Here is a 15,055-nt window from a genome sequence, read left to right as displayed (position 1 = left end):
AAGGAACATTTGGCCCTATTTTGCTGTACGCATGAAAGACTGCTGCTGGCTACTTTTGTGAGGCTGCATTAACCGGTCATCAGTGGAAGTGTACGGATGAACGAGAGAAAAAAAAGAAGACGGCAGAGGAATTATCGAAAAACGCTTACACATATTGCGTGGTTGCCAAGTCAAAGGCACTTTTCCACTGTCTCTACATCGGGATAGGATCGGTAGGTTTGGGACTTCTGGAGGACTTCCCCGCTTAAATGTAACTGAAGGCCAAATGTGTTTACGTTCATTAACGACGTTTCGCTTATGCAGTTTGGTTTAATTTTTTTCCTACATGTTGACCATCTTTCGGTTACCATCAGGGTTGAAATCAATACGCTAGAAGAAGAATTTCTCAGAAACTATTTTTGAACTCGTTTCATTGTCCAGTATTGGAAACGAGATATTAATTAGTAATCAAGACTCAACACAAATAAAGTCTACGTTGTTATAATGGTGACAAGTTGGTTTTCAGAAACATACTTCGATTACACACCTTGGAGACATTTGATATAACTTTTAAATTCTTCATCTTCAAGAAAATTTGTAGTTGTTGTGTATCAAGTGTATCACGGAAGTAGTAGGCACATTTTTACTCTTACCTCCTACATACAATATATTTGAATCCACTTTATTTCCACTTCGTCCCTGGTTCATGCTCACGAGCTCCAAGGTGGGTACAAGACAAATTTTGAAAAAAGGGGTCCCAAACATGAGAAACATAATCACGTGGTTCACAGGAAGGGTACGAAAGAAACGTCCGTAAGGACTGCAATTACTTACCGGTATCCATTGCCACTAGTGTCAGGATGTACTCGGCCTGCATTTCCCGGTCGAGCGCCCGCAGCAGTGAGATATCGCCAGTCGATGCGTTGATTTTGAAAAAGTCCGTATCACCTTCCTTAAGAAAGTAGCGAACCTGCGAGTTGAACGGTGGCGTATCGGCATCGTAGGCCTTCACCGTGATGACGTACCCGCCGTTCGGTGGAATGACGTTCTCCATCACGTAAGCGAGGTACGGCGAGTCCAGAAACGTTGGCGGATTATCATTTATGTCGGTGATGGTGATGGACAGTTTGGCCGTATCGAAGCGCACCTCGCCGTTTTCTGTGTCACTGGCGGAATCCTCGGCCCGGACAGTGACCGTGTAGTGCGATTTGCGTTCGTAGTTCAGATTTTTGGCCACCCGAACTACGCCACTGTCCTCGCTGATGGTGAAATCTCGATTGTCGTCGCCGGCCGCAATCGAGAAACGGACCCGTCCATTAGCGCCCTCGTCGATGTCGGTGGCGGAAACCTGCAAGCGGGCATATGCGTGACAGCACCAAAACGGGACACGCAGAAATGCGAAAAGAGCAAGGAGGAAAAATGTTTATAAAATCAGCTTCAAAATACTATCGTCTATAGGATTAAAGTTCCAGTCCCAAGGGATTGAAACATGAATGGATCGGTTAGTGGAGACGAATTATAATAGTTAATTAGTCATCGTCGTTAAATGTGCTCCTGACTGTGATTGTTGGAGAAGTGCAAGTGCATTTTGGTTATTGAAAACACAGAGTGAAATTAATGGATATTTATTTTCAATATGGAATGGTCAAAGGGGTTTACAATAATATGTTGAAGAATTTCATAGGACTTTACTAACATATACAGATTTTTGTTGACGGATTCTGATAAACTGAAAAGCATTATTCTTCTGCGGTATGACGTTTTGATACATGGACGGTTCCAGTGTGGTTAAAAGCGTCATTGAGTTTTATTTCGGCAGTCATTTGTTTAAGTAATTTCAACTTTTAACACAGAAAAAAAATCTTCAGCGGTCCCTCTTCTAACTACGCCAATGAATGCTTCTTTCCGCAACACCCTTTAGACACATAAGCCGACTGTCGCCGACTGGTCGCTTAATCAAAGTTTAGCGAAGCAAATGTGAGAAAGAGTCGATTTCTGTCCGTTTCATGAATAATTTATTAGTTATAGATAAACGTTTTTAAGTTAAAAATGAACTGCGATGGTGGTTCCCATTCGCTCGCGCATTTCTCCTATAAGATAATTACATTAGCAGCCGATTATTGGCGTTCTGCTCGATGATTAGCCACAGTTCAATGAAAGGTTCATCCCCTACTTCATCCATTTCGTGTGTCTTTTATAAGGGCAACAAAGTAACCTTTCTTCTGCTTTCCCAACGCAGCAAGAATTCAGGTGGGTGTATGAGCTGCTTTCAAAGATTGCACGCTTGTTATACTTCCTGACCGCGCGGGATCGGATTATAATAATCCGAACGAGCCATCGCCTCATCATTGGCACGGCACGTATGCCGAAAGAAAAATGATGTTTTGAGTAAAGGCATTTCGTGACGGTCAAAAATAAACAGCGAAAACGTTTTAAGTCGCCTCTACATACAGCAGGCCATGCCGAGGCCGCCTTGCCACGCAGTCGTGGCCTACTGTCGCATTTATCTTGAAAGGCTCGCGCGGCCACCTTTACTAAGTCAATATGCGAGCCGATCATCGAGTCTTTTCTCTCTTTAGAATAAATAATAAAAAGAAATTTTGGATCAAAAATATTTAAATGGATATTCGATGCGGATTGTCCCTGTGGGATTTCATGCTGTGATTTTTTGCACTCTGCTCTTGCATGACGATTGTTAGTGCATGGAAAAAGTTAGAGGTCTCACTCACCTGTAGCACGCTTGCCCCAATACTGGCATTCTCCGCAATGGCCGCGCTGTACTGTTTCGGATCGAATATCGGACTGTTGTCGTTCTCGTCCAGCACATGTATTGTAAACTTGGATTGCGTAGATTTCGGCGGTTCACCTCGATCTTTAGCGGTTATGGTTAGGTCGTAGCTGGATTTGGTTTCCCGATCCAAACGACCGGACACACGTAGCAGTCCGTCGGCCGAACCAACCGTGAATGGGGTTTGAGTGGTCGGGTCTAGGGAATATTCCACATATCCGTTTCTACCCTCGTCCCGGTCTATGGCTTTGACGGCCATTATTACCGTGTTGAGAGGAATGTTCTCAGCCACGCTGGTTTCGTTGGGAGTGACAAATTCCGGAGCCATATCGTTGACATCCTTCAGGACGATGGTGACCTAGATGAAGTGGAAGTGAAATAAAATGATGATAAATTACATAAATTACAATAATTAAGTTTTGACATAACATACTACATAGTATTCGCTTTTGTTAGCATAAGAAATTTCAACTAAATCGAATCTTACCTGAACGGTAGACGAAAGCTGCTTTTCCGGCTCCCGGGCGCTATCCCGGGCCGTTATGATAAGATTGTAGCTAGCCTTCGTCTCGCGATCCAAAGCTCGCCGGGTGCGGATCGTACCGTTGTTCAGAATCTCAAAATCCTCATTGTCATCGCCTGCGGTAATGTCGTACTGGACGCGTCCATTAACTCCTGCAAGGAAACACACGTAAGAGAACGATTACAAATTACTCGTTTTTTTTTGCTCTGGCGGTGTCGGTCAGTTCAGTGCGTCTCGATTTGACTTGAATTCCTGAATTGACCAGTCAGTCTGCTGCAGGAGTGATTTTATCGAAGTGATAAATACAACATTCGTCTCTCATTGTATTCAAATCCGGTGCCCAAATGGATTTCGTGCAGCGTGAGTTTGAGGAGGAGTAGGATGGGAAGTGACTGCTAAAGCTCATATTCAGTGGGTAGTTTTCAGGATTCAAGAGGAATAAGTTGCAACTGAAGAAGTCATGTACGGGCACGTCAATCTGGACACGGTAAATTCGGGTAGGGCAATGTTATCGCAAATTCAGCAGTAATAAATTTTAGAGGGCAATAAGCTTACACCCAGGTACATTTTTAAAATTTATTTTGAATGAGTTCGAAAGTCATGAAAACCTTGTTGTTTTGAATTAGAGATTATTGTGAAATGTAGCTAGTTTTGTAAATTTTGCAATTTTTGTATTTTGAAATGATTCGATATTCTTGTTAATATGGGTGAAAAAATTGAAAAAAGCTTGAGGGGGGATTTTGAAATGTTCTTCCTTATATGAAAATACATTAAAAATTACAACATATGTATTTTTATCTATGCATATTTATATTCGCCTACTCGTTGCTATCCGAAATTTAACGTGCACAAATTTCAAGTTCTGAAGTAACACATAATGGAACAATCAATGAACATGTCTCTTAACTGGCTACGACAAAACGATTCTGGTTGATATGTGTCTGTTTTCCTGCCCCTGTCTACCGCTGATGATTTTGTCTTGCCACAAGTTTCGATCGGCATGCTGTTCAACACATGGTGGTAGCAAGGTATCTGTCAGTCTGACTTCTTTCCCCCTTGCTACACCATCGCCCACATTTTACCAACAATAATACGAGTAGCCGATCGTACAGAATATTACACCTCTACGGACATCATATTGGGAAATAAATTAATACATTTTTTTTATTGCCGGTGACTCGGTTGGGGTGTATCGAACTGAACCATTGTCAGCTTTGGTTTTTTGTTATAGTCCCACATTCTCCGCCTGATCAGATCGATGCTAACTGGCGTGGAGAGTTTTGGCCGTTCCGCGTGCACAAAACAACATCAAACCTGCTTAAATACAACTTAATTAATATTCAAAAAGAGTCATCTACCACCATCCTCACTCACACTGCAGCTCTCATTCACCACACATACAGTGACGGTCGAAGTAGGCGCAAAAGAATCTCGTTCGGCGTTTCGCATTTCATTGCTTGCTGGGTTGTTCACCTGCTTCTGGAAAATGCGCTCCCTCACTGATCACTTCGTGGCCTGCGCCCGCTCTGACGCCGATGGTTTCAGATATTTTGCACGCTCTATCCGGCAGTCATGGGTTTTAAGAATTTCAATGTATTTCGGAAGGCTGACATACGCGGAAAAATCCGAAACAACAACCAGAGAGGTCCAAAATTTCTACAAATTGAGGCGCTTTTAATCCGCGTCCCACCGGGCCCAAGCAAGTTTCAGCGTCGAGAACAAGCGGGAGGAAGCCGCTTACGCCGTGAATCATCATTTTTATTTGGATTAGACGTTTCGCTTTTATTATGATAATTTCCAGATCATTAGCCGCCTAACGCTTTCAGATTAGAATATATGCGAGGCTCAAGTGCTGGCGCGTAAATATGGTTTCAAATCCTGATTTATACTTGTACTATCTATTATCAGCTTAAAGAGTTAGCAGGCGGTTGAAATTCTGCGCTCTTGACCTATCCCATACTTATTGTTACAAATGGCGTCATAATTAATCAGATCATCGTGTATTTCATTAAAAGTTAGGCAACGAGTTGGGTTTTTTTCGCAATCATTTTTTAGTTATTGCAAAAAATGCAACTTTATTCTGAATTTGTCCCATTTTATTTCATCACCTGATTGTGACTAACATAACAAATAGTTCGAAAAATCAATAAAGACAAATCGAGAACTGATTTAACGGAGACAATTTTGGCATGAAAAAAGGACACGAATTGGAACTAAACTTGCTAGCGAGGCACGGCACATGAAGCTTGGAATCTTGGGATTGAGTGAACAAACAACCGTCGGGAAAGGGATTCTTATATTCCTCGACACTGAGGAGTTTGATTCCTGCTTAGCGCTCAGGCACAAGCGGTGCTCATCAAGTGTGAACCAATTAATGAGAGAATGATCATTGCCAGATTCAGAACACGAGTTAGGAACCTCACGATAATCCAATGCTATGCGCTGACCGATGCTACAGGACAAAGGTAATTTTTACAGTGAACTCCGAATGCTCCGAAAAGTGTCTTTAAGGTCGCTCCTGACGGAATCCAAGTTTCAAAGTGCTCGCGTTTTCGGGGGCACACCACTCAATACGGAAGCAACGTACAACGGCACAGCAAAGCTAAATCAACAAAAATGACAGTTGTGCACCGCCTCCGTATCGAGTGGTGTGCCCCCGAAAACGCGAGCACTTTGAAACTTGGATTCCGTCAGGAGTGACCTTAAGATCTACATGGGCGACTTCAATGCGAATGTCAGCTCCGACAACACGGACTATGAGCGTGTCATGGGTCTTGGAGAAATGAGTGAAAACGGTAAGCTGTTTGCAGATTTAAGCGCAATAACGACATGGTGGTTGGAGGATCGCTCTTTTCTTATCGACCAGTCCACGAAGTCACGTGAGTCTCTCGTAATCTGCTGCATCGGCTGAAAATGGCGACGGAGTCTTCTTGATGTCAGGAATAAACGCAGCGCTGACATCGCGTCTTACCATCACCTTCTAATCGGCGAACCGATTATGCATTGCTTGGATATAGCCGCCGGAGTAGAGACTCGGACGGCGGTTCAACACAAGCCGACTAGATGATTCAACTGTGAAGGGATCGTTCGTTGAAAGTTTTTTCTTTAACTCGGGAAGCGGATGTTCCGAAAGGAGGATGCAACCTGGCGGACGATTGAGGAACGTAGAGAAGAAAAGGCCGCGATAGATCGGGCAAGAACCAAGGCAAGGTATTAGGTTCTAGATAAGAAGTTAAACGCTGCTGCAGACGGGACAAGTGAGCGTGGGTGGGCTTCCTGGCCGACGGATAAAGCTTAACTTAACGACGTCTGAGTGGAGGTAACGACAGCTGTTGTCAGGTCAGTTACTTACCGACCCAACTGAGCATTTTAAAAGTTGTAACGAGCACTTCGAACAACTTCTTCAAGCTTCGACGCCCGCATCGGCATGAGACGCCAACATTTCGGCATGAGCCGCCAAGGGTGCAACGCATTACCCGCGTCAACTTCCAAGCTCCATCATTGCAGGAGACTAACTTTACGGTAGCTTACCAACTAACTTACAATTTTACGGTAGCCGGGCAAACACATTTAATATCTTGGCAGCCAGTTAGCGTCGGACAGTGGAACCAAGATCGACATAGGACTAGGAGCACGGATCAAGAAGGCCAGGGCTGCTTTTTCAGATTAGTCATCGCACAAAATTTCGAATATTCAATTGGATCACAACAGGATCTCAAATTCTAAGTTCCATCGACGATGCCATCGAAAACCGATATCAACAGAAATTCGAGAACGTAAATGGAAATGGGTCGAGATCTTCAAGCAAGCGCTGAACTGGAATCCGGCAGAACATCAGAGCAGTGGGCTCGTGGATATAATTATGTCTTCGCTATTGGATGATGTAGTTTTGAAACAAAAATACTTCCCCCATTTTTTCTCCTCGGTGGGTGGTTTTATTACTGGGTGGTGGTACGAGCACGTGGCTGTCTTTCTCGTCAATGACTGGATGACGGTAATTTGAGCCTTAAAGATGATCGTTGTTCTAAAACCAAACTACGAAGAAGAAATGCTGTGGGTACGGGGAGATTCCCAAATTTGTTCGCATTTTTATAACCGATCAAATCTTTTGAACATATAACAAAGAAAACTTACATGCGTGTTGGCTATATGTACCACGATCTCTTTTCTGGCTACTGGGCGGGAGGTCATGAATCAGGAGAATTACCGGGAGCATGTTTTCGAACCAAACCCAATGGATCCCGTCAGATGATGTAGGATACCTTCTACCTTACCGAGTAACGCCAGCTGAACAATTGTTGAAGGCTGATTTTGATTACGCTTAGAGAATCCATCCCGGTACATCCCTGGATAAGAAATCCTGGGAATTATTGAATTAAAGGATTTCCCGAGTCCCGGAAATATCTTTTTGAAATCCCTAAAATCCCGAGACAAGGAGAAAAAAATCGTCTAAAATAAAAACTCCCCCGATAAAATTAGAAATTGCCAATAAAGAAATCAGGGTATGAGAAATAAATGAATATAAAATTTTCACAAATAATGCAAAATTTATACAAACAATTAAGATTCGCTTAATTTTTTAATATCAAATTATGGCACCGTAAACAAGATTTTTTAAATATTACGGAAAAATTACTGAATAATATGATTCAAATGGACTATCAAAACACCGCTGGGCACTTGACTCAACTTTTGACAGTTAATATATGGACCTGAGGAAAAATGTTTTTATTGCAATTTTTCATTGTTTCGACCACCAGTCATTCAAATGACGTGTATCTCAATTAACAGAATAGAATCTCTCTATTGAAAAAAAAGCACTTAGGTATCAATTGAAACGGCATTCCAAACGGAAATGGCAAACCATGGCTGACTAGATTTACTATACAGCGTTCAAATGAATGAGTCGAAATTTATCAGCCCTGGTCGAAATAGACCAAACTGATCAAAACGTATATTGCAGTATTTGTATGCATGTCGACCAAAGCAAAACGTTTGAACACATCTACCACGTTTTTTCAAGCCACACTTCAACGTTCGTCAGTAGACGAGGGCTTCGTCAGAAGATTTATCATGACAACCTCAATAGCATTGTTGGAGAAAAATCAAAGCTACAAGAGCTCAACATTCTCTTTTAAAATCACCAGATCATTACTTTCTGGCAACCGAAAAATATTTTTTTTAATTCTTTGCTAAAGTGATTTTTATTTTAAGAATAAGTTCATCTTCCCGGATTCCTTTATCTTTTCATTAAGACTTTGCTGACTTTATTAACGTGTAGTAAGTTCGATACATTTTGCCTTTCTCCATATCAGAGGTGTACCAAGAGGATAAAGGATCACTCCAAAAATATACTTTTGATAGGAATAAGAGGTACGGAGCGGAGACGACTCCGCACGACGAACTGAGGTGGCGTCTGTATGTGTGTATATGTATCAATTTTGTAGACACACTTTTTTGAACTTAGCATTGATCAATTTACTCGCATTCGACGAGGAATTGGGTTTAATTTTTTGCTACTGAAAATTGGCCTGATCGGAAATTGCATTTCGGAATTATTGAAAAATCATTGTCCCCCTAGAAAAAAAAACAATACTGATTTTTTTTGCAAATGCAATACAAAAAAGCAAACACGTGTAAATTAATGTTATAAAGCAGCGGCTCTCAACTTTTTTCTAGAGAGGTACCCCTTCGGTCTTTTGCATTCATTGAGGTACCCCCTATTTTTTGCTGTAAATGAAAATAAAAGTAACTCATCTTCTTCTTCTTAGTGGCATTACGTCCGAGCCTTTTGGAAGGAGGCTTCCGAGCCTCTTGAAAGGAGGCTTTCGAGCCTCTTGAAAGGAGGCTTCCGAGCCTCTTGAAAGGAGGCTGGCGAGCCTCTTGAAAGGAGGCTGCCGAGCCTCTTGAAAGGAGGCTTCCGGTCCTCTTCAAAAGGAGGCTTCCGAGCCTCTTCAAAAGGAGGCTTCCGAGCCTCTTGAAAAGAGGCTTCCGAACCTATTAAAAGGAGGCTCCCGAGCCTCTTGAAAGGAGACTCCAGGGCCTCTTGAAAGGATACTCATATTTTTTTAAAGCCTTTAACTATTTTAAAAGTTGAAAACAAAATCCAAAAAAGTGCTGCACGTATGAACCGGTTTGAAAAATTCACCCGAAGTTCGTTCAAGGTGGGCAAATGAAAAGCAGCTCTGTTTTGATTATTTGTTCGGAATTTTAAAAATACAGGCCGGACTCGATTATCCGGAGTGTTGAAAAAAAATTCACTCCGGATAATCGAACCCTCCGGATAATCGAGCCATTTTTTGTTGTTGCTGAAAATTCAACTTTTGCTCAAATAATCTTTATTTTGGTTATAGAACATTTGATAAAATATCCCGTTGGTCCGTTCATGGATTCTGACTACCGTTAGAGGTCAGCGCCGATCCGAAAATCGTCGGCGGCAACGTTTGTCATAATTTTGGTCGGCGATGGCTTGGCGATTTTTTTTATTACGTTCGTAACGTAATTTTTTTTCAGGATATTTTAAGATATTAACGGAAGAATCCTTTAAATTTCCCCGGAAAAATCTAATGAGCTGTCCCAGGAGATTCTTCCAAGTTTTTAGAATTTTCAACTGGAATTGCTCTAAAGTTTTCACGGGAATTTCTTTGAAATTTTCACGGGAAATTGTTTAGGAGTTTGCCTACCGGGCATGCATACTTCGAATGTAACAGAACTTCCTTGTGATTTTTCACAAAAACTGTTTCCAACAAAATTTCACCTGGTTTTTTTTCTGGAATTTCTTTGGATTTCTTCGTGAAATTTCTTATGTTGTCTATTAGTAATTCATCGAATATTCTACGAGAAAAATTTTAAAAGACGAAGGGTCGTTTCATTGAAAGTCATTTGACCGAATACCACATGGCCGAATAATACGTTAAGCCGAAAGCTATCTAGCCGAATTCCATTTGTCCGATACGGTTATTATGTAGAAAATGGTTCGGCGGTACGACCAAACTAACCTTCTGGCCGAAAAAGCCGTATACCCTAACAGGTCGTTTGGTCGAATAGGTCTTGTCATCGAAAATTCCATTTGACCGAAACGGTGGTTTAGCAGGAAAGGCAATTTGGCCAAAAATGTTATTCGGCTGATCGGATTATACGGCGAAAAACGTCGACCCGTTTAGCCAAACGCTATTTTCTAACAAATGAGCTGGCGGAGCAAACGTCTTTTTCGGTCAAATTATCAGTTCGGCCGTATGATCTTCACCCGTACGTCGCAAACCGTTTTCGACCTTATGTCACCTCGTCCGGCCAAGCAGCATTTTCGGTCAAACGATTTTTTTTTCGGCAGCTCAAGCAAATAACACCGTATGTTCATTTCGGCCAAATGACCCTTTTCTACCAAATTACCATCTAGGCTTTTTTGGCTAAATGACCTATTCGATTAGACGACTTTTAAGTCAAATGACCTGTTCGGCTGAACTACATTATCGGCCATATGTCTATTTCGGCCACATGATTTTATGCCAGTCGAGTTTCGGATTAAGAACATATTCGGCCAAACAATAAACGGACCTTCCCCGTCAAAACATTTGTTTTCAACGTGGAATTCTGTGGATTTCAACAGGAAATCCTTGGAAATTTACGCAGGTAATTCTTCGGGATTCCCAAAGAAAATTCTTTATAATTTACCCGGGAAATTTCTGGAATTTGCATTGTTAGTGGCGTCAGTCGTCTAAGTGTATTTGCACAGTAAGGAGAAAACATTTCGTGAAGCGGAAAACGCTCCACTTGTTCACTAGGTGCTGTGTGAATGTCCTGTCCGTTGTCTAATGTGTTAAATTTGTTAAGTGTTAAGTTTTCAGTCTGTGCGAGCTCTGGTCAAAGATGGTGATCCTGTCTTTCTTTCTTTTAAAAGCTACATCTACATCAAAAATCTTCCTGATTTTTAATGAAATTTACTCAAAATTTCAACGGTAGCGTTTTCGAGATTTCGAAGGATATACTTCAGAATTTTCATTAAAAGTTCTTAGTTTTTACGAAAAGCTTTTTCGATTTTTGAACGAAAAAATGTAAGTAATTTTCAAGAAAAATAGCTTTTTCACGAGAAATCCTCTGTAGTTTCAACGGGATTGCCATAAACTATCGGCGACGACGGCGCACACCTCTAACCGAGTGGTCCTCCGAGAAATCTGAAGGATGAAAACTTCTAATTTTTATCGTTAAGCGCCAAGATTTTTCTGATGCATTTGTTTTTGTATTATGAGCATGCACTTAATGTTGTGGCTTATACATGCTGTGGCCTTCCGAAAATTCCGGAACATTCGTAAAATAAAACAAAAAATAATGAATTTCATTGCATAGCACCATTTGACATTCTATCAACGGACTTTATTTCATTTGATTTATTCAAACTAAGGCCTCTGCAGTAAATAAAATTCATCTACATTCAGCTCGGTCAGTATTTGCACGTAGCCAACTTTGTAGTCCACGGAGGGAACGCAAATCGAACCACCTTGCTCTCTGCGCAGCTCGCCTTCTTGTCCCCTGCGGATCACTATCAGGAGCCATTTTCACCAGGTTATGATCCGACATTCTGAGCATGACATTGTGTATAGATCACCTTGGCCACCGAGTGATTCTTTAGAAAATGAAAATATTCATTTCATAATTGAGGAAAGATCCATTAATTACATAACGCAAAAAATGCCATTTTCAATCCCCCTCCCCCCTATGTCACACTTTTTGTATGAGGTATCTAAAAAAATGTATGGATTGTCACACTTCAGGGAACCCCCTCTCTTTTCACCCCTAAGCGTTACGTAATTAATGGATGTTTCCTAAACACAAGGATTTTTTGTTGTTACTATGCGTACACCAGTTCCAGTGTTTGAATCTATACATGGACCACCGTTTGCGAAATAACCATTTTTCATATAAATATTGAGGCTGTTCACAAATTCATAAATTGGCCATTTTTATGAATGTTCTTGATTTCCGTTCCCTTAGGGTTCTTTCAAAAAATTCGTAACGCTGAATTTGATAATTTTGATACCCCACTCTCCCTCTCGCAACCCTTTTTTATGGAAGGTTTAATTTTTGTACGGACCGTAACGCTTGGTCTGACTCCCTCCCTCCCCCTAAAGCGTTATGTAATTTGTGAACAGTCCCTTAGGAAAGCAAGAAAGGCACTAGCATTATTAGGCGTCTTGCATATATGAAATACCTTACGGATACAAACTGATAATACATATTTCTATTTTTGTAATATGGGTAAAAATATTACTCCGGATAATCGAGCCATTTTCTCCGGTTAATCGAGCCTCCGGATAATCGAGTCCGGCCTGTACTAAGAGGCGTAAAAAAATATGGGTTTTTTGGGGAAGTTGACCTTAAATAAAATAAAGAATCGATCGAGCGAATAAAATTTTTTGACGGAAAGGTCAGTTTTTTATCAAAATTGTAATACATCCGCCATTACGCAATTTTAGGGGCAGCAGGGACTATGTCCAAGGGCTTGACGACCCCTCCCCATGGCCACTGCGAGTTAGGGGGCCTGCCTAGGATGTGGTGGGGTTTGACAGTGGGCTCTGTTAAACCTCTACAAAAAGCTGCATGTGTCCATAAGCAGGCCCTATCAAACCCGGTCAACACATGAACGTATATGGTGTCGCGTAGGATGCTGAAGTGCAGGCGATAGAGGTACTTTTCCACACAACATGTATCAGGGTGTCGACTACCTGGAAAAACCTGGAAAGTCAGGGAAAGTCAGGGAATTTCAATTTGGACCTGGAATGTCAGGGAAAGTCAGGGAAAAAAATCGCAAAACCCAATATTGAAAATTTATAGCGATTTTTTTTATTTCGAGCAATATTCTAAACACTTATGACAATGAAACGCTGAACCATTCAATTATTAAAGAACCAAAACTATTCGGATCAGAATTGATATATCGTTTTAGCTGTTATTCAGACTGCATAGCCGATAAACAAAACAATACTCCGAGGCAGTTACAGTCGACAACCATTTTCACCATCAAGCTATAAAGCTTTTTTTGTGTGACGTTGGCAGTCTCTAGACTAAAAGTTTACTCCGGGCCCATTCCATGTACCCCATTGTAATCGAGTTTGTTTCTATTAAACTCTAAGCAATAACACAGGTTCCAAAGCCATGTTGTTCAAATGGTCACTGTTGAGGTCTGATACAAATATTTTTTTTAAGTCCCCTCTAATATTTTAGATTATTTAGTTTGAGGGAATTGTGTCAGAGTAGTTTTGATTTTTTTTTTGCAGTTTTCTCATCAGTCATGTTCCCTTTAAACAAAAAAAGTTTTGAAAGTTCGTTCAAATACTTAATCATCAATCCCGAGAATCTGATATTGGGATATTCGATGAAATGCGATCTATCTTGATAAATTCAAATTGCTGATTTGTAACCAACTCTAATATATGTATCATATTACCTTTTGATAAAAATGTTCAACCTACAACCAACAGCTAGATATTTAAAGGCTTGTTGAAAGAAAACACCGAATACTATCTTTGAAGACCTTTGACAACACTCCACAGCATCGGCATCATCTCCAAACAAGATTCTGTATGTAAGGTTTTGAAAACATTTTGTGAACTTTCATTTGATGATGGGCTTATAAAGTCATTGGTCGATACTCACGTCCTTAGGTGGTCAAATTACTAGTCATGTAGAGAGAATGACAGTGGATTAAAACATAATATGATTTACCTCATCTACGTAGGTGGCGATAGTCTCAATGAAACGTTTGCTCGATACTCCATAACCATACTCGGACGCAAGAGGAGGATAATGTTGTTGTCAATGGTTTCAGTTCAACATTCGTTGCTTTTGATGTTTGTAAAACAATTTTATCAGGAAATATTTTGATTAATCTTTGAGAATTTTGTCCAGAAATTCTTCTTCTTCTAGTTGGCATTACATCCCCACACTGGGACAGAGCCGCCTCGCTGCTTAGTGTTCATTAAGCACTTCCACAGTTATTAACTGCGAGGTTTCTAAGCCAGGTTACCATTTTTGCATTCGTATATCATCAATGAGGCTAGCACGATGATACTTTTATGCCCAGGGAAGTCGAAACAATTTCCAATCCGAAAATCGCCTAGACCGGCACCGGGAATCGAACCCAGCCACCCTCAGCATGGTCTTGCTTTGTAGCTGCGCGTCTTACCGCACGGCTAAGGAGGGCCCCACAGTCCAGAAATCCAGTCCAGAAATTACTTCAGTGAAAATGCTTTAGAGTAAAATCAGCAGTGATTCAAATCCAATGAGCTAGACTTTACTAAGGTGGCGCAGATCAGCGCAGCGTGCCACTAGTTGTCTCTTTCTCTCTCCCGTTGTTCTTATGCAATGCAAATAGTGACTTGATTCAAATCGTTCGGGCCTGTCAGTTTGAATATGAATCTGATACATTAATTTTCCCAGCAGCTGTTCTAGATTCAGTTTTTATACCAGTCAACTGTTAAAAAAATAAAACTGGTATCCGTTCTATTTTCTGCAGATTTGAACCACGATTGAATCACGAGATTCAAATATTTTTCAATTGCTTTGGTGTATGGATGCGTCATTTTGTCTACGGATCAATCCACTTTGCAATTCCGGCACCTTTCTTGGCAGTAACATAATGATTTCAATTAATTGAAAATTTGAAAAACATGAATAGAACACTGCTGGGGAAACCAGCGAGTTTGTTCTATTTTGCTCCAGATTCAAACTAGAATAGTGGTCGAAAATTTAGAATGAATCACTCCTGATTT

The 15,055-nt window shown here is 41.0% G+C and overlaps 1 protein-coding gene across 1 annotated transcript in view; it reads right to left on the bottom strand.

Moving 5' to 3' along the window:
- Positions 1-805: 805 nt before the first annotated feature.
- LOC134210508 (cadherin-related tumor suppressor) overlaps positions 806-15,055 on the bottom strand; it is a 236,466-nt gene continuing 222,216 nt past the window's right edge. The window contains exons 7-9 of the mRNA XM_062686549.1: positions 3,255-3,442; positions 2,709-3,125; positions 806-1,327 (exon numbers count right to left, since the gene is read on the bottom strand). Of these exons, the coding sequence (XP_062542533.1) occupies positions 806-1,327; positions 2,709-3,125; positions 3,255-3,442 (1,127 nt within the window). The remainder of the gene's footprint in view (positions 1,328-2,708; positions 3,126-3,254; positions 3,443-15,055) is intronic.

This window comes from Armigeres subalbatus, chromosome 2 (assembly GCF_024139115.2).
Source record: "Armigeres subalbatus isolate Guangzhou_Male chromosome 2, GZ_Asu_2, whole genome shotgun sequence".
Taxonomy (NCBI): domain Eukaryota; kingdom Metazoa; phylum Arthropoda; class Insecta; order Diptera; family Culicidae; genus Armigeres; species Armigeres subalbatus.
The sequence above is the reverse complement of the archived record's forward strand: the minus strand, read 5'-3'. Positions and strand labels throughout refer to the sequence as shown.